This window comes from Schistocerca piceifrons, chromosome 10 (genome assembly GCF_021461385.2).
Source record: "Schistocerca piceifrons isolate TAMUIC-IGC-003096 chromosome 10, iqSchPice1.1, whole genome shotgun sequence".
NCBI classification, from domain to species: domain Eukaryota; kingdom Metazoa; phylum Arthropoda; class Insecta; order Orthoptera; family Acrididae; genus Schistocerca; species Schistocerca piceifrons.
The window spans coordinates 104,353,885-104,379,670 of NC_060147.1; the positions used below are offsets into that span (position 1 = coordinate 104,353,885).

Consider the following 25,786-nt stretch of genomic DNA (forward strand, 5'->3'; position numbering starts at 1 on the left):
CCAGCAAGATTGAACCACCTAAAGATGTCGGACAGTTGCTCCCAGGAAATATTGTGGAATTTGCGCATCGTGATCTGGCAGCAGACCTGTGAAGACTATTTACATCATGATCACTAATCCCTGTTTCTATATTGACATTGTCAATAGGATGCGGCCTATTTGTAGCTACACGATTCAAGATATTTCAATTGTGTGTGGGCTGCCGAGCTAGCTGCTCGAGACAGTTTTGAGAAAAGTCTAAAAAGTATTTCACACGGCTGTATCTACCCCCTGCAATGAATCTAGAGACATCACAGTTGATACTCGGTAGGTTAAAGTGGCCTCCAACTAGTACTGCATGCTGTAGGTATTTACGCCTATTGACTGTAGACTTTGTTTGAATGACTAGAACTGTCACAGCAGAATTGGGTGGTTGGTAAAAACATCCAACAGTTAACTTCATACCACCTACACTTGTTTTAAGTGACCGGATAACTTAACTGTCGCACTCCGCTTTGACCTCTACAGACACTATATATTTGTCAGCCGCAATGAACATTTCCCCTCCTACGGCCTCTAATCAGTATTTCCAGCATACATTCCACAGCTCACTAAATATCACAGAGCTTTCCACTTTGGGTTTCAACCAACTTTAAGTTTCAAGAGCAATTTGAGCATGAGAGTTTTCGTGGAGGGCAGTAAATTTGGGAGCTTTGTTACGAATACTTGGACAGTTTACTGATAAAATTTTGACTGTCGACGAGTCTTTACTCTGAATACGGTCGGACTTCCCTCGGTGTGTATTGACTGGCGAGTGTTCATCAGAGTACCTCTGGTGAACCTAGTCTAAAAAACCATGTGCACTCCACAAGTACTTCACTACCTTAGTAGCTGCTTTCTCTATCAAGGGGAGTCCTATAAATCCCCACACAATAACACAGGTATAGAAATCTGCAGCCAATACTGTCACATTCTACATCTTTATTCTTCATGTCTACACATTTATTTCTCAGCATAGGATGTGGTGACACACATTTCTTCCAATGAGAAACCAATTTGTTAATATCATTACTGTAGAATGTTTGACTTTGGTGACAGAGCTGCAACCTCACCTCACCTCTGCTTGCACTGTTTCATTGCTATCCAAATGAAGCCCTCGGTGTTCTTTAAGTTTTGGAAACAGATGAAAATTTGATAGGGCTAAATCGGGACTGTATGGAGGATGATTGATGACAGTGTAGTCTAGCTGTGTCATGCTGAAGGAGGGGGTGTTCCATGTGTGGACAAACTCTTCTGCAGTTAAAAACTCAAATTAAGCATGCTGTTTCTCATCCACCAACAGTTACATTAAACACTATCATATTACATAGTACAATTTGGAGCCTTCCGACGGCAGAGGCCTAGATGTGAATAACAAAGATGTAGAATGTTTATAATATTTGTTTTATTTAAAAAGCTGTAAGAGTTCTCACATCAAAAATTCGGAGGCATTACATTTCAGCATGACCTTGTAATTATTGCTCACACCAATGCATATTGGGTACCCACCTGTACTACTAGTCATTTTACGAAAAGGTGAACTCATTCCTGAAATGTATCTGGTGAGATTTTTTCCCCGATTCACTCAAAGAACAGAAATCCCCAAATAAATAAATAAATTAGCCTGCTGTTTGCTGGAAACGTGACCCGATCCATGTGCCATTCATTTCTAATTCATTGATATGTCGTATTGTGTGTGTCCGTGGAAGCATGAAAATAAAGGGTAATGTATAAGTTGGAGTGTAGAAGGGCAAGTTGATAAAAAGAGTGATTTGTTTACATGCAAAATAATCTGGATATGTTTTTGAAAGGAGTTCCCTGTGATGTATTTTAACTGTACTGAACAATTGTAGACATGTATATCATATTTATCAATACATTGTGGATCCTGTTGTTAAATGGCCACGAATAATTTTATTTATTGGAATCATTTCATTTGCAAGGAGACATTAAGGCCTCTATGCAAACGAGAAAAGGCGAAACAGTTGTTCAAATAATGAAACTAGTAAAGTTAACAATGTACTGTATACTTCAGGTGAGACTGAAAACATTGATAAGCTTTCACATCATGCTGTTCTTTATAATACATTTCCACTATGCCACCTAACGAATGAAATAGAGATTGTACAGAATATCGGGCCAACTGAGTAACTGAACTAAAGAGTTTGTAGCAAACAGAACACAGCATGTCATTCTGAACTGAACAAGAGTGTGACATAAATTGGACATGGGGCAGTAGTGGGGATCGAACCCCAGTCAAAGGCTGAGCAGTTTTGTGTACTATCATTTATGCTGTGAGAAAAACTGAAGCAAACTACATCTGGCGAGCCTCTTGAATTTGTGTGTGTGTAATGGCCTGATCATCTAACTTCAGTGCTAATCAATTTGGAAGTAGCACAACATACCAAATTTTTTTTCTTAACAACTATTTCTCTGCACAACCTGCCATTCAATACCCTTGCAAGCTTTTTAGATTGTTTCTGATCACTTCGTGTATAAATGACACAGTAGACAACATCGGAAGTTCCGTGAGGCTTTTCACAGATGATGCTGTTGTATACAGAGACATCGTGGCACTAGAAAATTGTAGCAAAATGCAGGAAGATCTGCAGAGGATCGACACTTGGTGCAGCAAGTGGCAATTGACCCTCAACATAAACCAATGTAACATATTGCAGGTACATAGACAGACCCGTTATTGTACGATTACAAAATTGCAGAACAGTCATTGAAAACAGTTACTTCCATAAAATGTCTAGGAGTATGCATAAGGAGCAGTTTGAAATGGAAGGGCCACATAAAATTAATCACGAGTAAGGCAGATGCCAGGCTTAGATTCATTGGAAGAAGCCTCAGGAAATTTAGTCCGTCAACAAAGGAGTTAGCATACAAAACTCTCGTTTGACCAGTACTGGAATAATGCTCATCAGTATGGGAGTGAAATAGATGAAATAGAAGAGAGAATATCTAAAGAACACAGTGTGTTCTGCTACAGGTTCGTTTAGTAAGCATAAAAGTGTCACAGAGGGATCAACCAACTCCAATGCCAGACACTGTGCTAAGTATATTCTGCAGTGCCCTTCGCAGTGCTTTCACAGTATGTGTGTAGATATAGAGAGACCTGGCACCTTACCTTAAACTTTTGTACCACATGCTGTGTGATACTAACGTTATCAGTATGAAGTTGAAGGAAATTGGTCTAAAATTGTTTTCTACCATTTACCTTTCAGAATATTAACAGATTTCTGTTCCTGAAAGACAATGTGCTTGTGATTAGTTAAATTGTTTGTGATCTTCACTCCCAGTTTTAAAATGCCTGTGCAACTGAATTAGAAACAGCTGTCGTGGGAGAGCTCCTCTCTGTGGCGTGTGCAATAAGTCACACCTCATATGTCAGTCGAGAACAGGATATTGTAAGACATAAACTGCCTGCGTTCTTATACTGGTGTTAGGCTTTCTACATGTCACTGTGTCTAGGGTGCACTGTAAATGGAAAGTCATTTGTATCTTTAATAAAAGTGCAGATAACTCCAACCAGTCACCTTTGAAGTATTTGTTTATTTTCATAAATTAGTTTTCAAGCCTTTCCAGGCTCACCTTCAGTTGAGACTGAAGAAAGAGGTTCATGTATCTTCCTGAGTCATTAAGGGCTTGTAAGTTTCCAAGCTTTCACATATTGGCAAAACTCATTGGAGGAAACACATGAGCTGGTTTGCATCATTTTTATTCATAAGGATTAACTACTACAACAAAATGCTGGTGACTCAAATGAATAAGTACCGAAAAGGGGAGGGGGTATGACTTTCAAGGAACTGCTTCCATGCCTCACCATATGAGAGCATAAAACTAAGAAATCTAGAAACTACAAAGTAGCTTTTGGAAAAAAATATGGTACACACATTAAATATTTATGAATTTCTTGACTCCCTCCACTTTCCAGCCCCCATTTGTATGAGGTACTAATGTGTGGGTCAGTGACTAAAGCAATAGTGTCAGCTTACAAATCCAAAATTCAGTCCAATCTAAGACTTTTTTTGCCATGTATTGCTCCTTTCTCCTTTAGAAAGATATTATATTCATGGAAAAATAACAGGTTGCACCAAACATCAGAGACCTTGTTAAACTGTTGGAGACTCTGATAACTGCCTCCGCAAATGAACTCGAATAGCTCTGTGCCTACTGAATAAGAGTAGTGACCGAATTGACCTTAGGGCTGAATACTGCTCTGCCTTAAGGTAGGAGGTTCATGTTCCTTCTTACTGATACCATTTTGTACTTGCACTTTAGATGAGAGAGAGAAAATATGTGGAGCTATACATGTGTAGGGTGCAAGGATGTGTATTGGATGAAAACATAAGTAGGCCATCACTGCTTTGCTGCAGAACACTTCAATTGCTTTGCAGTGAACAGTAGTCACAGTAGGCTTGTATGTAAATACACTGAATCACAAGTGGTATTTTGCACTGCAGATAGCACTCAAATTACCAAATTAAAATGAGAAATCAATATTACATAGTTACATATTCCATGTTAAGTGATGCCTAAAAAGGAAACTGTGTGTGTGTGTGTGTGTGTGTGTGTGTGTGTGTGTGTGTGTGTGTGTGTGTTGTTGTGGGGATAGTGTACGGGTGTGCTGTTATGTGATAGTCAGCCTCCCTGTGGTACTCTATGGGGGAATTGTGTGTGTTCTATGTATATATGTATGTGTTTTGTATACATATTTGTTGCCCAGACCCTCCTCTCTCTCTCTCTCTCTCTCTCTCTCTCTCTCTCTCTCTCCCCCCCTCCTTTCCCTCCACCATCCCTGTACAACTAAGTCAACACACTACCCTAATCATCGTAGATGTTGATGGCTCATCCATGTAACTTATTTCCATTCTCTTCCCCTATTGTACACTCTTGCATGTGTGCTATATGTAAAATTCTCCCTGTATATGTACACTGTTTGCCCAAGAAGTTCTGAGACTGTTTTTTATTCCTCACATGTTAGTGAGGTAACTGCAGTTGCAGCTTGAACTAGTAACTTTAAACAGTAAATGTGCAAAGTTTCAAAGAAGACCAACAGATGGAGAAGGATGTTACTCATTATAAGCAATACGCTATAATTGAATTCACACAGGATGAGATTTGGTGTTGCCTGTACAAACCTATCACAAAATAACAAAATGGAGACCAAGTATCTGATGGTTCATCTGGACTGAAGGTGCAATAATGCTGTGAGCTTCGAAGAAAGTGACGAGTCTTGCCTTCACTTTTGTCATTAGCACCATTTTCATTCCTGGCAAGCTGTCAGAGACCCATTCTGCACTTCTGTCATTGTGTGGTAGGTTTGTATTGATAACCAGGAGTCTTGTCAACCCTAAATTCAGTTACAGCAGGTTGCTCGTAAAGATGTCTTCTACAGCAGCCATTTTTTGTGCTATTTGCTCTGCCATATCTCGGAATTATTTGAAACTTGGCACATCTCTTGTTTACAGTTGTTAGTTCGAGGTGCCACTATAGTGACTGTGCTGCCATCACTTATACACAAGAATATAACCTGCCTCAGAACATTTTGAACAGACTGTGTCTGTGGATTTACCTAAACCAAAGTGGTGGAAATGTAGTCAGATTTCAAACTATTAAAAAATCTCATTTGTTCCTCTTTGGAAAGACAGGGATTATTGTGTCTTTGTTTTCACATGCAATCTAGAATCCAAGTGGCTGCATAATGCATTGTTGATGCACTTTATTTATTAATGTGAAATTATGTATGTGAATTTCATGTCTGGGGAGAAAAAAACAAAGCTCAGATTACACCTCATTGTCTTCTTTTGAAGACAATACAGTGCTGACTTTCACCGAGCGAGGTGGCGCAGTGGTTAGACACTGGACTCGCATTCGGGAGGACGACGGTTCAATCCCGTGTCCGGCCATCCTGATTTAGGTTTTCCGTGATTTCCCTAAATCGCTCCAGGCAAATGCCGGGATGGTTCCTTTCAAAGGGCACGGCCGACTTCCTTCCCCGTCCTTCCCTAATCCGATGAGACCGATGACTTCGCCGTCTGGTCTCCTTCCCCGAAACAACCAACCAACCAGTGCTGACTTCAGATTACCTTCACACCGATTATTTTTATGTGGTTGAGGAACTAACATCTAATGAAAGAAAGATTCTTCATTTTGTCATCTGTCCTCGTACAGTATTGTGTAACTTGTGGATGGAATAGAATTTATTTTGGTAGCTAACCTAGTCAGCTGACAGCTGATTCTGCTATTTATGTTGAAATGGGAGGCACTGTATAATCAAAGTAGTGTACGGAGAGTACACATTCCAATCATAGTCGTGACCACATACATGCCGCTTCTTAAATATTGTTATCCAAAATAAGTAACTATTAAATTGAATTCTTTTTTATACCACAAATGTATTGTATACCATACCAATTCTCTGATGTTCCAAGTTGGTGCAGATTGCTGAAAGTTCTTGTATTTCAGGAGAATCAAATGTCTACACATTGGGCAACATTGGAGCACACCGTATCGTATGCACAAAGTTGCCAACTGTCGGCCACACACGGGAGGCCATTACTGCTGCGGGAAATACAACAACCAGGATGCTGGGTAAGTTTTTGAATGCCGCTGCTTGTGGCACAAATGAGATGCAGTGCTACTTAATGTAAATTACAATTACGCATTAAATTTTCATACTATTTTGGTCTATACATCAGTCTGTTCTGCTGTATAAAACTGTAGGATATGTTTCAGGGAAAAAATCTGAAGACTTTTGAGATCAGTTGGTGATCTATACCATTTGTAGTTAAACACCTCAGTAAATGTAAGCAACTTCCAAAAATTGAAAAAATTGTTACCCCACGTGCAAAACAGTAACACATGGTGTACCTTATGATTCAGTTCTTTATTATTTACTCTTCGTCGTATACACTGTATTTACCTGAATATGAGATGATCCCACCCCATTCGTACACCATTTTTCTAAGTTCCTTGAGAAAATTTTATTTTTTGCACATTCTGATAATGAGAATTACAAACTGTTTTATTAATGAGTTAACATTATACAAAGATGATGTGACTTACCAAACGAAAGCGCTGGCATGTCGATAGACACACAAACAAACACAGACATATACACAAAATTCAAGCTTTTGCAATCAACGGTTGCTTCATCAGGAAAGAGGGAAGGAGAGGGAAAGACGGAAGGATGTGGGTTTTAAGGGAGAGGGTAAGGAGTCATTCCAATCCCGGGAGCAGAAAGACTTACCTTAGGGGGGAAAAAAGGACAGGTATACTCTCTCTCTCTCTCTCTCTCTCTCTCTCTCTCTCTCTCTCTCTCTCTCTCTCTCTCGCGCGCGCACACACATACTCATCCACACACACACATCCATCCGCACATATACAGACACAGGCAGACACCCTGAAGAACCAGCTACAAAGGAGTGCTCCATTCGTCACCCAACACCTCCCCGAACTGGGAAAACTGAACTACATCCTTCGTCGGGGCTTTCATTATGTATTGTCAAGCCCTGAAATTAGATAAATCCTGCCCAAGATTCTTCCCATGCCTGCTAAATTGGTGTGCTGTCACTCACCGAGCCTCCACAACATCCTTGTCCATCCCTGTGCCCCTACCAATCCCACCCCCTTGTCATAGGAATCGTATCCCTGTAGAATACCCAGGTGCAAGACCTCCCTAATTCACCCACCGAGCACTTCCTATTCCAGTTCTGTCCCAGGCATATCCTACCCCATTGCAGGCAGAGCCATATGTGAAGCACCCGTGTTGTATACCGGCTCTGCTGCAATCATTAGTCAGCTTTTTATATTGGTATGACTATGAACCAGCTGTCAGATACGAATGGCCGCAGCCCACCCGTGGCCAAGAGCAGAGCAGACCACCCTGTGGTTCCTCAGTAGTTGAGCGCCCTAACCGCCCCCCCCCCCCCCCCCCGCCCCCCCCCCCCCCCCCCCCAAAAAAAAAAAAAAAAATACCTGTGGTTCAACATGCTGGAATTCAGTAGCTGCTTCACAGCCTTGACGATCTGTATCCACCCTCCACCATCAGCTTTTCTGAGCTGTGCATATGGGGGTTCTCCCTAAAACACATTCTCAGCTCTCAAAATCATCCCGACATCAACCTACTGTTGCCTACTGTTCCCACACCTTCCACACAAGAGCTTCCGCCCTCTTTGTCCTATCATCTCCTTCCAGTTTACATCCCCTCACCCTTATTGTGCTCTCTGCCAATGCACCCAATGGTCTTTTTCTGTTCTCCTTGTTCGACCCCCTTCCTTTCTCCCCCACAGCCTCTTGACGCTGTGTGTGTGGCAACCTTCTCTGCTACCTCTAGTCCGTTCACACACTGTCAGGTAGCACTGATTCCTCTTCGCCCGCCTATACTGTTATCCCTCTCCCCTTCTCTGTTCCACTCCGGATTGGTGCTCCTATTCGACATGTTTCAGTTGTATTCTTATTGGAGCAGTCAGAGATAGCGGACATGTTGTGTGAGGTTACTTGCATATGGGGAATGTGTGTGTGTGTGTGTGTGTGTGTGTGTGTGTGTGTGTGTGTGTTTTCCTTTCCTTTTCTGAAGAAGGCTTTGGTAGAAAGCGTAGTGTGTAACAGTCTTTTCATTGTGTGTCTGCAGCTCAACGTGTCATCTTTATGGTTTGTAGCTATCTGTCCTTTTCGTAATAGTTGATATTTCAACCTGGATTTTCTACTGTTCGATATTTAAAACAAAAACTGTCATGTCTCTTTGTTTTTAATATGATGATATGCAGTGGGTAGTTCTGGGCATTTGTAATTGATAGCTCTGGGAAATATTGTAATATTTAATTTTTGTGTTTCCAGGGACTTTCCAGAAAGTGGACCATGTGTTTTTGGTAGGTGTCGGAGGTGGAGTGCCTCACTACACGGACTACAGGAGGCACGTCAGGCTCGGCGATGTTGTCGTCTCGCATCCTGTTGATGGCAAGAGGTGAGAGCTCATCCACAAATAATTTAATTTGATAAGAAAACTTGTTTCTTACATTTTCTGTCAAATTTCAATCCATGGCAAAATTTTTAGTTAAGTTTCTGATTATGTATATGAAATTTGTGTAAAACTGATATAACTTCTAAGTGAATGATAGCTCTTGAGAATTCCCTATTGTCCTTTCTCACCCATGAATGTGAATAAAATTCTTCTGATGTTTTTAGACTATTGTGTGAACTGTGAGCAGACTTGTAATTTGACACATAGCTATTTGCATTAAATATGTGATGCATTTGCACTATACACCTCTCTCCTTTATATTTTCTTCCCTAATTTTGATGCTGATAACTTTTTGAAATGGACGTATAATCTGATTATTCCTCATCCCACACATTTATTCAAATATAAAAACTGAACATGCTCTTTACAGGTCAGTTTATGTCTATTGTGAGAATGCTGCATTATCGGAGTCTGGTGGGGCAGAGTTTGAGATAAAGGAATATTGCCCAAACAACATGGGACTGCAGGAGATTGCTGCCCAGCTGCAGGCAGAGGTAATGAATCACTATGATTGTTCATCATGAGGATAATAGAAAAATTATCTGCTTAGCTGTTGGATTTCATCGGGTCATATCATGTTTTCTGTCAGCACTAAAAATGGACCTGTGAGAAGAGCACAGACTCTACAGCCTCAGAGCCTGAGATAGACTTGGAATACCACTTCCAAATAAAGGACCCCAGAGGTTGGATCATCTTTTTGAAACCATCTATATGTGATGTAGGTTAGGGTCCCAGGTATCCCATCTGCAGCCATTCATCAGTATGTGCCTCATTTGTGGGTAACCATTGAAAAAAAATTCAGGATTTCATGTGATGATCGAGAGCCTTAAAAACAGTAGTATTGTGCAGAGTGGTTAAGATACATGCAAAAAGTTATGGGTCCAAATCCTTTAAGGGGCTTTGCAAGTCTTTATTTTTAAATTTTTGTCAAAATAAATTTAATCCGTATTTTTCTTCAGTTAATTGGTTTAAATGTAATTTCTTCCATTTCGAATACTTTGTCAATTAATTTTAATCATCATGTCACTTCTTTATTTGCTCTCATTTTTTTCTTCCTATCATTTTTTTTTTCATTCGCAATCTGGCCATCTGACTTTGATTATTTTCATGTGTTAAGTTAGATTCAGTTTCTTCCATTTTTTTTATCTTGTGGTTTGTCCATGTTACTGAATTTGTTATTTCCACTCCTGTTTTTGGTTGAATTTCATTTTATTTCTTGTCTCTTCGTTTGTTTAAATCTTCATTTGTGTTAATTTGTCCATAGTATAGCAAGAATTTGTTCTAAATATGTTGATTACCATAAAAAAGTGTACATTTCTAATGAAAAATACACTTTTTACACCGTTTCACAGGCAATATAACTAGAGTATTTCATTGTCTGTTTTTAACAGTTAGATCAGCAGTTTCAAACATTGATATATTATGGCAGACAAATAAAATCAGTTATAATCACATGCACAAAGATTCCAAATGAAAAAAAAGAATGATAGGAAGAAAAAATGAGAGTAAATAATTTAAACATGAAGATGAAAAGAGTGCAGCAAAGGATCAGAAATAAATACAATGATCAAAAGTCTCCTAAATAATGATTTTAAAAACAAAATATTTCATAGCACCCAACTGGATTCAGATCCACAATCTTCTGCACACCAGGAATGTATCGTAACCACCATGCTATGCTGCCAACCTGCATACCGTATTTACTCGAATCTAAGCCGCACTTTTTTTCCGGTTTTTGTAATCCAAAAAACCGCCTGCGGCTTAGAATCGACTGCAAAGTAAGCGGAAGTTCTGAAAAATGTTGGTAGGTGCCGCCACAACTAACTTCTGCCGTCGAATATATGTAGCGCAGCACAGGCATGCTTTGCAGGCACAAAGATAAATACTGGCGCCAAAACCTCTGCGTCAGTAAATAAATTAAAAAAAAAAGGTGAAAGACGACATTTCCTCTCCGCCCCGAGTTTCAACCACTGCATTTTATACATTATCCAACGAAATAAATACAAATTCCGTATTGTTCATCTTCGAATGTAGCAGCATTTCAATGTACTACGAAAATCCGACTGGCAGGACTGTTTGGGATGTTTGTCAATATGGCCAACTCTACGTTCTGAATTTTTTCCTACCTGTGAGAAGATATGGTTGCAAATTGGAACTTTTATGAATTGTGAATCATATGCAGTATTCTCTTCGCCATAAGAATAATACAAATATAAACATTTTGCCATGTATTCTTTCGTGTTTGCTGCTATCTCATTTAAATCCTGTCTGCCTAATAAACTACGAAACTAGGGTGAGACAGCAGCAAACGCGGAAGAATATACATATCATGTCATGTTTATATTCTTATGCCTAATAGTGATACAGTCAGAAATGAAGCAGCAATCGACTAGATTTTTAAATCTAAGATGACTCTTAATTTCTGTGCAGAATGTAATGTACTAAAGAGGCGCTTGCAAAGATTTTCAAACCGAGAAAAATTTTCGCTAAACTCTCGTTCAGAACATCATCTATCATAAGCTGTCTATTATTTGGTTCTTGTTGATCATTATCAAAGAAAGCAGCAGTGTAAGTAACAACAAATTGCAGTCTCTTGCCGTTGTTCTGCTAATGAGACGATTCCTCTATTATTATTATTATTATTATCATTATTATTATTATTATCATTATTATTATTATTATCATTATTATTATTATTTTTTTAAATTGTAAGCGGAGGTAGCGCGCACAAAAGCAAGCCATGCCGCGAGCCGGGACAGGCAGTAAACACTCATTATCAGAATGCGACAAACAATTCATGACACAGTACAGTAATGCATTTTTAGCTTAGAGTGACGTAAACACCTATAACAAAGAGATCGCCACTTACCAGATCAAAGCAAAATAAGCAATCAATTCAAACCAGACGAAGTACGTGGAAAAGGAATGGTATCCGTATAAATACGGACGGAGCGCGTGGCGCATAACAATGACTACCTAGTAAAGCTTAAGTGCTAAAGCTTACGACTCGAACGTACTGTAGCTGTATCGTCATTCATTCGACCTAAATTGTGTCTCATATTACAATGGACCAACTTTGTTTCGATTTGGTGGTGCGGCCTAAAACTTTTCTCTCCCCTTGAATTTCGAGTCTCAAATTTCAGGTGTGGCTTAGATTCGGGAAAAATTTTTTTCCTTGATTTCGAGTCTCATTTTTCAGGTGCGGCTTAGATTCGAGTGTGGCTTAGATTCGAGTAAATACGGTAACTAATATTTTTGAGGCTCTAGAGCGCCACAGAAAATTTTGAAATTTTTTTCATTGATTGCTTGCAAACAAGGCCCCACTTTCACGAACCACTGCAGGGTGCCATGGTGTGATGCCTGCGACTATTAACATACGCCTGCCTGCAGGAAGGCATCACGGTATGTTGCCTAATGAATTGGCGTACTCCACGGTGATGTCACTTGACCATTCAGTTGCTATCATGATCCACAAAACATTGAAAGTATGATGAGGAAAAGAAACAGAGCTGTGTGCTCCCTTTTGGAAGGCAGCTGGGTGGGCTGTATTGACGCAGTGTGTGTGCTACTGCCTCTTCACGATCAAATTGAGGCCCAGGTGTCCAAGACAAGTATAGGTACAGACACCTCGCCACTGTGGTGCACAGAGGAGGAGGCCGAGTGAACACCTGCAATGGAATATGGATTAGTGGCATCGCGTTGTCATCACTGATGAATGCAGAATTTGTCCGAAGCCTGAAAATTGTAAAGAGAGCAGGAGGAGCTGGGACCGAAAGAAAGTCTCGGGCACACAGTCCCGCAGCTTCGGCAGGGAGGTGGTTTGGTCATATTTAAGAGTTTCTTTCGGCGGAAATCCATAAACGAAATGACCCTTGGTAAAAGCAGACACGGACGTGATCGAGTGTGCATGGGAGCTGCACCATCACAGGCACCCTCCTCGATCACTGGGTGCTCTCGTGAGGACCACTCTCAAAGAATGGGACAGACTCGAGTAGTGATATCTTGGCTGTCGAGGGGATGGAATGCCGAGGAGGATCAGAGCGTGTTTTGTATCCCAGGTGAAGCAGCACTTGATTGGATGTTATCTGACAGCGGCAGTAATTTCACATATGTGCACTTTCTATCAGACTGCCTTCAATTTGGTTGTTTTTTTAATATCGTAGTAAATTTTTTATTTCAGTTACATGAAGCTTATTCTTCCATTCCTTGTTCCGCTTGAATTTAAAGCAAAATGAGTTCGTAGGTCTCGGTGGTGCAAAACTTTTTTGCACTGTTACTCCAAAAATTTCTTTCCTCGGAGTTTCCATTTTACTGTATTAAGTACTTTAGAGAGTATAGTGCATAACCAGAGCTGTTGTTATTCAAATTATTATTGTTCATCTAAACAACAGTCTATGCTTTGGTTGTGTTTGCATGTGGTGGTGTTATTGACAGTAAAACTGTGTATTTGTGGCGTGTTAGTGGAACAGCTGATCTGTCATATATAGGTGGTAGACCGTAGAGTTCTAGTACCAAATAAATAACAAAAAATGTCAAATGATGGAAAAACTCGTACTATCACAAGTTGATACTCTTAAATTCTGAAATGGGAGGGGGCAAGAATTTGCTGCATTCCATGCTTTACCTAGTTTGGTTAATAAGTTAATCACCAGCTAGTGACATGAGGGCTGCAGTTTACCTCAAACCACTCCCTCTGTTTGTCATTCAGTATGTGGAGTTGGGAGTCTCACGCCAGTTTTGTGGTGAATATTTCCTGATAAATGTGTTTTGTACACTTACGACAACTCGGTATGCATTACATATTCTGCCCCTCCCCCCCAAAAAAGGGATATACTAAGTTGGTACCTCTTGTCTCTCTTACAGGGTAGGGCATGATGTGAATTTGTTTGATGAAGGGGCAGCTGGCCACCCTTGCTTGTGACAGTTTCTGTCTTGTAGATTGACAAAAAGGTTTCCAGTGCAACTATCCAATTATATTGGGACTTACCAAACGAAAGCGCTGGCACATCGATAGACACACAAACAAACACAAACATACACACAAAATTCAAGCTTTCGCAACAAACTGTTGCCTCATCAGGAAAGAGGGAAGGAGAGGGAAAGACGAAAGGATGTGGGTTTTAAGAGAGAGGGTAAGGAGTCATTCCAATCCCGGGAGCGGAAAGACTTACCTTAGGGGGAAAAAAGGACGGGTATACACTCACTCACACACACACACACACACACACACACACACACACACACACACACACACACACATATATCCATCCACACATATACAGACACAAGCAGACATATTTAATTGGTCTTTAAATATGTCTGCTTGTGTCTGTATATGTGTGGATGGATATGTTTGTGTGTGCGAGTACATACCCGTCCCTTTTTCCCCTTAAGGTAAGTCTTTCCGCTCCCGGGATTGGAATGACTCCTTACCCTCTCCCTTAAAACCCACATCCTTTCGTCTTTCCCTCTCCTTCCCTCTTTCCTGATGAGGCAACAGTTTGTTGCGAAAGCTTGAATTTTGTGTGTATGTTTGTGTTTGTTTGTGTGTCTATCGACGTGCCAGCGCTTTCGTTTGGTAAGTCACATCATCTTTGTTTTTAGATATATTTTTCCCACGTGGAATGTTTCCCTCTATTAATTTATATCCAATTATATTTATTTACTTTAACCTGGTCTGATTTGGACCATGAGGCCTTCTCATACCTTTTTTACATTGTAGGTTCCTAAGAAATAACAATTTTAATATCATAAATAGTATTAAAATTAGACATTGTGAGTAAATAATACCGACTATAAACTAATAAAGTTGATATTGGCAGTATTTGTACTACTGTTGCTGCTGCTGCCACTAATAATAATAATAATAATAATAATAATAATAATAAATGACATCAATAATGGTAGTGGCAAATATACAGGGAGTATAAGCCCTGGGAAGAACCTGGGAATTTTTTGGTATTCCTTTTTTTTTTTTTTTTTTTTTTTTCAGAATCCTGGAAATTTTTCACTGTTCTAGTTTTCACTTAAATGTTTGTAATTTTGACTGATAAGAACCGATAATCTAGCAAGGAATTTTACTTTAGTTCTCTACTGCAGAATAATAATGCATCAGTAACCCACAAACAAGAGAGAAACTCCTAAATAAAGCTAAAGTTGTAAAGAACATGTGCCATCTACAGTAACAAAACACAATAGACACACAAGTGCCTGCCAATAGCCAAATTTGTCTATGGCTATGCAGTACTTCAAAACAAGAAACTGCTTTCGATACATCTATCTTGTGGGCTTCATTTCAATGAGCATCTTGCCACAACTGTACATTTCCAACAGGACGCAGGAAAATATTGTAATGGTGGTTTGAGAAGCATTATGTTCAAAATAAATGTCCTTTTACACCAGATGAATTATGTTAAGTTTGTGAGAATGTGCGATGAATTTCTTAAATCGTGGAACGTTTGACTCTCATTCAGCACTTAGAACTTTGAGGACTGGCCACTTAGAATAATTTTGGACCCATAAGACAAGAAATGTACGCCATTATTTAAAATTTTACTGCACCATTGTGTTTGATTTGTTTCAAAAGGATCACACACACTTAAGAAGACCAAGCTTCAAGATTAGTTTTTCCGTAGTTCCTTCGTAGACTACAAATTATGCCATAATGGGTGGGGGTGGATCCAAAATGAGTTCTTGTGCAGTTTTACATGTAATTGATTTTCTATGGAAAACTCGAAGTGCTCGGCAGAACATGTATTCGGCGAGGTAACCCACGTCATTTATAATTGTGGTTGTCAGAAATATTCGGCTACTGCAATTTAAGATGGTGCTGTTAGGATTCTGCATAATCACACCCTTGGGAGGGAGAGGAGGGGGGGACAGCAAAATCATTTTGACAAGGTATGTTATTTGTGAAAGCTTAACTTTTTCTATTTGTGTGTTCGCACTACTTAACAATGATGTTGCTATTATTGTCTGACTACGTTATGCTCTGAATATCTTTTAACATTGGCTGGTGAGATTTTGTGATATCAGCTATGATAGGCCAACAAAAGTGCGTCACAGTCTAGATTTTAGTTTTTCAGAAGCTGACATGCTGTGTTTGCTGGAATTCGTGTTTGTACTTGTGTAATATGAAAGTATGCAGTGTAAATGTTGCCGCGCATTGAAGGTCTTTCCAAAATATGTCAGTTTCTTTTTTTTTCTAGGTTTCATTTCCTAAACTGCAGGTAAGTTCTATGTTGTGTATAAAACCTTCACCATTCAAAGGATTGACAGGTTTTACATCTCCAAGGAAAAGTATATTGCCACTTAACACGGAAAAGAAATGTACTTTCACCTGGAAGAAAGTGTATTTTTAACCGAGAAATCTGGGATTTACATACTTATTTTTTCCTTGTCCATGCATACATCCTTGTACCAAAAAAAAATAATTTATAGGCGTACAACATAGATGTCTGCTGGCATAGCAAGTTCTGAGGAAAGGAAATTTAAGGGGCCTGCACATCCAAGAATACATCTACATTTAAGTGATTACTCTGCTATTCATAATAAAGTGCCTGGCAGAGGGTTCAGTGAACCACCTTCAAGCTGTCTGTCTACTGTTCTACTCTCGAACGGCACGCAGGAAAAACGAGCACTTAAATTTTTCTGTGCAAGCCCTGATTTCTCTTATTTCATCGTGATGATCACTGCTCCCTATGTAGGTGGGTACCAACAGAATGTTTTCGCAATCAGAGGAGAAAACTGGTGATACAAATTTCATGAGAAGATCCCACGCAACGAAAAATGCCTTTGTTTTAATGATTGCCACTCCAATTCGCGTATCATGTCTGTGACACTGTGTCTCCTATTTCGCGATAATACAAAATGAGCTGCCCTTCTTTGTACTTTTTCGATGTCATCCGTCAGTCCCACCTGATGCGGATCCCACACCGCACAACAATACTCCAGAATAGGGCAGACAAGTGTGGTGTAAGCTGTCTCTTTAGTAGACCTATTGCACCTTCTAAGTGTTCTGCCAATGAATCGCAGCCTTTGGTTTGCTCTACCCACAATATTATCTATGTGATTGCTCCAGTTTAGGTTATTTGTAATTGTAATCCACAAGTATTTTGTTGAATTTACAGCCTTTAGATTTGTGACTTATTGCGTAATCAAAATTTAGCTGATTTCTTTTAGTACTCATGTGAATAACTTCACACTTTTCCTTATTCAGGGTCAATTGCCACTTTTTGCACCATACAGATGTCTTACCTAAATCATTTTGCAAATCGTCTTGATCTTCTGATGACTTTACAAGATGGTAAATGACAGCATCATCTGCAAACAGTCTAAGACAGCTACTCAGATTATCTCCTGTGTCGTTAATATAGATCAGGAACAATAGAGGGCCTATAACACTTCCTTGGGGAATGCCGAATATTACTTCTGTTTTACTCAATTACTTTCCGTATATTACTACGAACTGTGACCTTTCTGACAGGAAATCACGAATCCAGTCGCACAACTGAGGCGATACTCCGTAGGCACGCAGTTTGGTTAGAAGACGCTTGTGAGGAACAGTGTCGAAAGCCTTCTGGAAATCTAAAAATATGGAATCAATCTGACATCCCCTTTCGATAGCACTTATTACTTCATGAGTATAAAGAGCTAGTTCTGTTTCACAAGAATGATATGTTCTGAAACCGTGCTGACTATGTATCAATAAATCGTTTTCTTCAAGGTATTTCATAATGTTCGAATACAGTATATGTTCCAAAACCCTACTGCTAATCGACATTAGTGATATAGGCCTGTAATTCAGCGGATTACTCCTACTTACCTTTTTGTGTATTGGTGTGACTTGAGCAATTTTCCAGTCTTTAGGTGAGGATCTTTCTGTGAGCGAGTGGTTGTATATAATTGCTAAATATGGAGCTATTTTATCAGCATACTCTGAGAGGAACCTGACTGGTATACAATCTGGACTGGAGGCCTTGCCTTTAAAAAGTGATTTAAGCTGCTTTGTTACATCGAGGATATCTACTTCTACGTTTCTCATCTTGGCAGTTGTTCTTGATTGGAATTCAGAAATATTTACTTCGTCATCTTTGGTGAAGGAGTTTCAGAAAACCGTGTTCAATAACTCTGCTTTAGTGGCACTGTCATCAGTGACTTCACCATTGTTATCGCGCAGTGGAGGTATTGCTTGCGTCTGGCCACTGGTGTGCTTTATGTATGACCAGAATTTCTTTGGTTTTTCTGCCAGATTTCGAGACAGAATTTCGTTGTGGAAATTATTAAAAGCATCTCGCATTGAAGTACGCGCCATATTTCGAACTTCTGTAAAACTGTGCCAATCTTGGGATTTTCCGTTCTTTTAAATTTGGCATGCTTTTTTTGTTGCTTCTGTAACAACGGTCTGACCTGTTTTGTGTACCATGGGGGATCGGTACCATCACTTATTAATGTGGTATAGATCTCTCTCAATTTCTGTCGATACTCTCTCTTTGAAAACATACCACAACTTTTCTACACTTACATGATCAGATCGGAAGGAGTGAAGACTGCCTCAAAAAAGGCATTAAGAGCATTTTTATCAACTTTTTAAAATAAATATACTTTGCGTTTCTTTTTGATGGTTATAGGTGTTTTGGTAGTCAGCAGCAACTGCCTTGTTGTCGCTAATCCCTGTATTCGTCACAATACTCACTGTTTCTCCAGGATTATTTGTTGTGCTAAAAGGTCAAGTATGCTTCCGCAACCATTTACACCTTGAGTGGGCTCATGAACTAATTGTTCAAAATAATTTTCAGAGAAAGCATTCAGTACAATTTCGGATTAAGTTTTATGCCTGCTGCCGGCTTTAAACGTGTAATTTTTCCAGCGTAATGAGGGTAGATTATAAAGTCACCACCGACTGTAATAGTATGAGCGGGGGTACTTATTTGAAATGAGACTAAAGTTTTCTTTGAACTGTTCAGCAACTATATCTTCTGAGTTGGGGGTCAGTAAAATGATCCAATTAACAGTTTAGTCCGATTGTCAAGTATAACCTCTACCCACACTATTTCATACGAACTATCTACTTCAGTTTCACTACAAGGCAGACTACCTCTGACATCAATAAATACTCCACCACCAACTGTATTTAATCTATCCTTTCTGAACACTGTTAGATCGTTTGAAAAATTTTTGGCTGAACTTATTTCTGGCTTTAGCCAGCTCTCTGTACCTACAACTATTTGAGCTTCAGGGCTTTCTATTAGGGGTTGGAGCTCTGGTTCTTTCCCAACACAGCTAAGACAATTTACAACTACATTACCAATCGTTTGTACAACTATCTTACTGTGTTTCACCTGCCCACTTTCTGACGGACGCCCCTTCTGTGGTTCTCTGAGACCCTCTAACCTAAAAAACCGCCCAGTCCCTTCCACACAGCCCCCACTACCCGTGTAGCCACCTCTTGTGTGCAATGGACTCCTAACCTATTAAGCGGAACCCAGAAACCCACCACCTGATGGCACAAGTCAAGGAATCTGCAGCCTACACAGTCACAGAACCGCCTGATACTCTGATTCAGACCCTCCAATCTGCTCTGCACCAAAGGACCACAGTCGGTTCTGTCGACGATGCTGCAGATGGTGAGCTCCGCCTTAATCTCGGAAGCAAGACTGGCAATCTTTATCATTTCCGCTATCCACCCGAAACCAGACAGAATCTGCTCCGATCCAAAGTGACTCAAGTCATTGGTACCGACATGAGCCACCACCTGCAGTTGGCTGCACCCTGTACTGGAAAATGTGGAAGATATGGTTGCGAAGAAGGGTGTACAGGTGCAACAAGTGCATACAGTAATGATAGTAATCATTATTGTTGCTTTAGTACATATGTCATTAAGTGTTTTATGCAGCTGGAGATGTTATCCATTTCTCTAATATAATGCAGGAGGGTATTCCAGAGTCTGGTTACTGCTACTGAGACCGACTTCAAGGAAGTAGCTGAACAGTGGTGTGGGACAGAAAGGATTTTACTCTCATGGGAACAGGTGTTTGTCATGTTGTTCAGACATGTGTGTTCAGTTCAGTCTGACAAGAGTGCTCAGAGGAGAGAGATGACAGTAGAGAAGACCGAGAACTGAAATCTCATCCCTTTTCTGCATGCAGCTTGGATAACTGTGCATATAATGGTGAAATACGATCATAGAGTCTAACGTCACAGATGTAATGAACACAGGCATTCCTAACCATTTCCAGGCACCGTGAATGTTCCTGAGAAATGCCTTGCAAAATAACATCGCTGTAATCTGTAATAACTGGAAGTATAAGTGTTTGTACAAGCTTCTTTTCCAAATCAGGAGGGAAGAGCTTTGTTATATTTTTGTAGGGCATGAAGAGATGCTGAAGCCTTCTTTCACATTGCTGTTATCTGCTCACTCCAATTCAGATTTTCATCCATTATTACTCCTCGACTCCTTACTGAGAGAGAGAAGTTGATATTTGCCCCATTCAGGGTTAAAGATGGTAAGGATTCTAGATATTTTGGGCTAATGGGGCAAGAATAACCAACCAGTACTGCTTCATTTTTGGAAGGGTTGAACTTCAACCCTATATCCTGTGTCCATTTTGATACTGCAAACAGGTTTGTATTGAGATTGTTGATAAGTATCTTCAGGTTTATTGGTTTCATACTTAGTTACAGCTGCTGGTATCAGCTTACATGTGGTATTTGCAGTATGATAAAATTGATGACACATCATGATGTACAGTGGAAAGATCATAGGACCAAATACCAAACCCTGGGGGATGCCTGATACTGCCTGCCTCCATTGAGACATAATGGTGCTAGACATGATGTATTGCTGGCGAAGTGTCAGGTCTGAGTGAAACCACTGCACTGCACTTGACAAGAAATTTAGGCTGCTAAGTGTGGCAAGTAAAATGTCAAAGTGAGCAGTGTCAAAGGCTTTGTTGAAGTCTAAGAAGCATCTGATGATCACCTCTTGTGCATCCATGGCAAGCCTCAGATCATCTATTAGTATTGTTAAGACAGATGTTGTGCTCTGATGTGTACAGAAACCTGATTAATATTCATCTAGTAGGTTGTCTGTAGTTAGTGTGTTAGCAGGCCGTGGTCTATATAGTCTAAGATGATGGACAGGGCACAAAGAATGCAAATAGGTTGGTAATCAGTGTGTGTTGTGCCAATGTCCTTTTTTGGTAATGGCTTAACTAGCCCCTGCTTCCAGGCCTCAAGGAAAACACTTGTGGTAAATGAATGGTTGAAGATATGTTGTAGTGAGTAGTAGCAGTGAGTCAGCAATAAGCTTCATCATTTGGACTGCAATGACATTGTGTCCATTAGATGTTGATCTGATAAGCGTGATGGATTTTTGATGGTACTGCAAGTAACAGCTATAGATGGAATTTTTTGTGGTGAAAGTTGTTTATCTCCATAAAGTAACCAGTGAGTATCTTGCACAAGATTTGGTACATAGGACATCTACAAATGAGAGGCATGATAACTGATGTAGAGAGATCCACTTCAGTTGTACTAATACGTATTCAAACCATGACCTGTTTCAGGATTTTAAAATTCCACCTTCAGGTGTAAGAAATAATTGTATTTGGTAACACATGCGGTTGGGCCAGTCAGTGCAAGAGCTCCAATCATCGCATGGTGGCAGAAACTGTCCGCCACTGGGTAGCTGTAGGGTCAGAATGCCAACCACTACTGGCAATAGTAGTTGGCGTGCCTACCCTGCAACTGCCTGGCGGGGGATAGTTTCCGTCAACATGCTACGATTGGAGCTCTGCCGATAGTGGTTGGCTTTCCTACCTTGCAGATGTCAGACGGCAGACAGATTCTACCAACATGCAATGACTGGAGCTCTTGCACTGACTGGTCCAACTGTTTGTGTTACCAAATACAATAATTCAATGAAAAGGATAGTTGGTACTCGTCATATAGTGTAGATGCGAGTTGCAGAAAGGCACATCAAAAAGACGGTTGGAAAGTTAGTTTGACACACACACACACACACACACACACACACACACACACACACACACAAGCACATGACCACAGTCCCTGGCAGCCAGAGCGAGACTGTGAGCATCAGTGCATTATGGGAGAGGCAGCTCATTGTGTGTAAGGAGGCTGCAATGGGGAGAGGGAGGGATAGCATGGTAGGGATGGGGGCTGGTACAGTGCTGCCGGGAGCATTCAGTGATGAGGTAGAGAGTAGTGCAGCTAGGTGCAGCCATGAGGTTAGATGGAGGGCAGGGGAGAGAGGTGGGGTAGCAGGAAAGGAGAGAAGTATAAAGACTGGGTGTGTTGGTGGAATAGAAGACTGTGTAGTGCTGGAGTGGGAACAGAGAAGGGGCTAGATGGATAAGGACAATGACTAATGAATGTTTAGGCCAGTAGGGTTACAGGAATGTAGGATATATTGCAGGGAGCATTCCCACCTGTGCAGTTCAGAAAAGCTAGTGTCCGTGGAAAGGATCCAGATAGCACAGGTTGTGAAGCAGTTATTGAAATGAAGGACTGCATGTTGGGTGGCTAGCTCACAACAGGTTGGTCCAGTTGTTTCTTGGCCACCGTTTGTTGGTGGCCATTCATGCAGACAGCATGTTGGTGGTCATGCCCACATAGAATTGAGCACAGTGGTTGCAGCTTAGCTTCTAGATCCCATGACTGGTATCACAACCCTGCCTCTGATGGGGGGTGGTGGTGGTGGTGGTGGTGGTAAGATGTGTGGGACAGGTCTTCCACATTGGTCTAGTACATGGATAAGAGCCATGAGGCAAGGCGTTGGGAGCAAGGGTAATGTAGTGATGGATGAAGATATTGTGTAGGTTTTGCGGGCGGCAGAATATCACTTTGGAAGCGGTGAGAAGGATCCCCATCCTAGTTACAATGTAGTTTTTCATAATGACTATTTCACAGAGTTTTTATACACTATCGAAAATTATTCCTGTAACGTTTCTACAATAAACGAATAAGAAAACCCGATTCCAGGAACTGATGATATGTCAGTTCTTCTGAAGTATTCTGTGGAAATAAATTTGCTTAAAATTAATAAATTTAAAGCCATAATTGTGCTATGTGACTGTGAATAAATAAAACAGTGAAAACTCCATGTAGGAATATCAGCAATGTAGAAAAAGACAGATTGCTATTTACCATAAAGAATACTCGTTAAATTGCAGAGAGCCACTGTTACAGGACACCTGCACAAAGCTTTCGACCACAGCCTTCATCAGCAAAAGAGAAACAGAGGAACACACACCATTTGTATACAAAAGCAAGCACATCTCACACACTCATGGCTACCAACTCTGGCAGCTCAGGCCAAAATACAACTGTTACGTTGGATGACCGCAACAATCTGGAGGGTGATGGGAAGGGGAAGGGATAGTAGTGTATGGGTTGGAAGGGGGGGGGGGGCAGAGGAGAGCTGTCTGGAATGCCAACAGGCCCAGTGTCAGGAGTTTGTGGGACAGGAAGTTGCGTGGGGACGGAGAAGCAGGCAAAGATGGGCGGGTGTGTTGGCAGAGTGCAGTAAACGAAGAGGCTGGGAGCTGAGAATGGGAAGGAGATTATATTACGGGGGGGGGGGGGGGGGGGTGGAAACTGTTGGGTTGAGGGCATGGGGATAGTACGAGGGTCACTCCAAAAGAAATGCACACTATTTTTTTTTTTTTTTTTTTTTTTTTTTTAATCCATCTTTTATTCTGCATGTTCGAAAGTTTTACAGTGTGTAGATACATCCTTTAGGAACAATATTTTCATTTCTCCACATAATTTCCATCCCTCTCAACTGCCTCAAGCCATCTTGGAACCAGCACCTGTATACCTGCAAGGTAAAATTCTGGACCAACCTGTTGGAGCCACTGTTTGGCAGCATGCACAAGGGAGTCGTCATCTTCAAACCTTGTTCCACGAAGAGAGTCTTTCAGTTTCCCAAAGAGATGATAGTCACATGGAGCCAGGTCAGGACTGTAAGGCGGGTGTTTGTGTTGTCCATCCGAGTTTTGCAGTTGCTTCCATGGATTTTTGACTGACATGTGGCCCTGCTTGTCGTGCAACAGCAAAACATCCTGCTTTTGCCGATGTGGTCGAACATGACTTAGTCGAGCTTGAAGTTTCTTCAGTGTCGTCACATATGCATCAGAATTTATGGTGGTTCCACTTGGCATGATGTCCACAAGCAACAGTCCTTCGGAATCAAGAAACACCGTAGCCATAACTTTTCCTGCAGAAGGTGTGGTTTTGAATTTTTTTTTCTTGGGTGAATTTGCATGATGCCACTCCATTGATTGCCTCTTCATCTCTGATGTAAAATGATGGAGCCATGTTTTATCACCTGTCACAATTCTTTCAAGAAATTCATCTCCACCATTCTTGTACGAGTACTGTTCCAAAAGTTCGCTGCGTACAGTTTTTCTTGTTTCTTTGTGAGCCACTGTCAGCATCCTGGGAACCCACCTGGCACAAACCTTTTTCAACGCCAACACTTTCAGTATTCTGCAAACACTTCCTTCCCCTATCCCAACATAGTGTGACAATTCGTTCACTGTGATGTGTCCGTCAGAAGTCACCAATTCGTTAACTTTCTGCACATTGTCTGGAGTGTGTGCAGTACAAGGCCTGCCGCTGCGAGGACAATCCTCAATATTGCCATGCCTGCTTTCATCACGTGACCTGCTTGCCCACTGACCAACTGTACTGCAATCGACAGCAACATCTCCACACACCTTTTTCAAACTCTTGTGGATGTTTCCCACTGTCTCGTTTTCACAGCACAGGAATTCTATGACAGCACGTTGCTTCTGACGAACGTCAAGTGTAGCAGCCATCTTGAAGACATGCAGTGACGGTGCCACTCACAGGAACAGGTTGAACTAAGTTTGAAAACAAGCGGGAAGGATGTATCTACACACTGTAAAACTTTCACACACGTAGAATGAAAACTGTATTTTTACAAAAATAGTGTGCATTTCTTTTGGAGTGTCCCTCGTATGTTTCAGTAAATTTGAAGCCAGGATAATTATGGGAGCGGAGATTATATTGTCAGAATAACTCCCATCTGCGCAGTTTTGAAAAGCTGGTGGTGGAAGGAAGGATCCAGGTGGCTTGGGTAGTGAAGCAGCCAGCTCGGGTAGTGAAGCAGCCATTGAAATCGGACAAGTTATGAAGCTGGTATGACTGCCAACCAGCTGTCCACCAGGATGAACTGCCACCACCAAACTGTGGCCAAGAGCAAAGTAGATAACCCTGTTGCATAACATGCAGCTGAGCATAACATGCAGCTGAGCATAACATGCAGCTGAGCATAACATGCAGCTGAGCATAACATGCAGCTGAGCATAACATGCAGCTGAGCATAACATGATAGATTTAAATTGCTGCTTCGCTACCCGAGCCATCTGAATCCTCCCCTTCACTACCAGATTTTCTGAACTGTGCAGATGGAAGTTATCCTCACAACACATTCTCCGTTCCCGTAATTATCACGGCTTCAACTTACAGTAACATACTGTCCCCACACCCTCCACCCAACAGTTTCCAACCCCCCTGTCCTACCATCTCCTCTCCCATTCTCATCTCCCAACTTGTTTATTTGCTGTCCTCTGCCAGTGGATCCACCTATCTTTTCACACTCCTCTGCCTTTTTGCTGCCTTTTCCCCCCGCTCTCTGTCCCATTACCTTCTGATGCGGGACCTGTTGGCATTGTGATCCTTCCACAC

The 25,786-nt window shown here is 40.9% G+C and overlaps 1 protein-coding gene across 1 annotated transcript in view; it reads left to right on the forward strand.

Annotated features, from left to right (window-relative positions):
* Positions 1 to 25,786, forward strand: part of LOC124718807 — a 113,370-nt gene that overhangs the window by 64,051 nt on the left and 23,533 nt on the right. Inside the window, exons 8-10 of the mRNA XM_047244421.1 lie at positions 6,493 to 6,618; positions 8,866 to 8,992; positions 9,420 to 9,543. Of these exons, the coding sequence (XP_047100377.1) occupies positions 6,493 to 6,618; positions 8,866 to 8,992; positions 9,420 to 9,543 (377 nt within the window). The remainder of the gene's footprint in view (positions 1 to 6,492; positions 6,619 to 8,865; positions 8,993 to 9,419; positions 9,544 to 25,786) is intronic.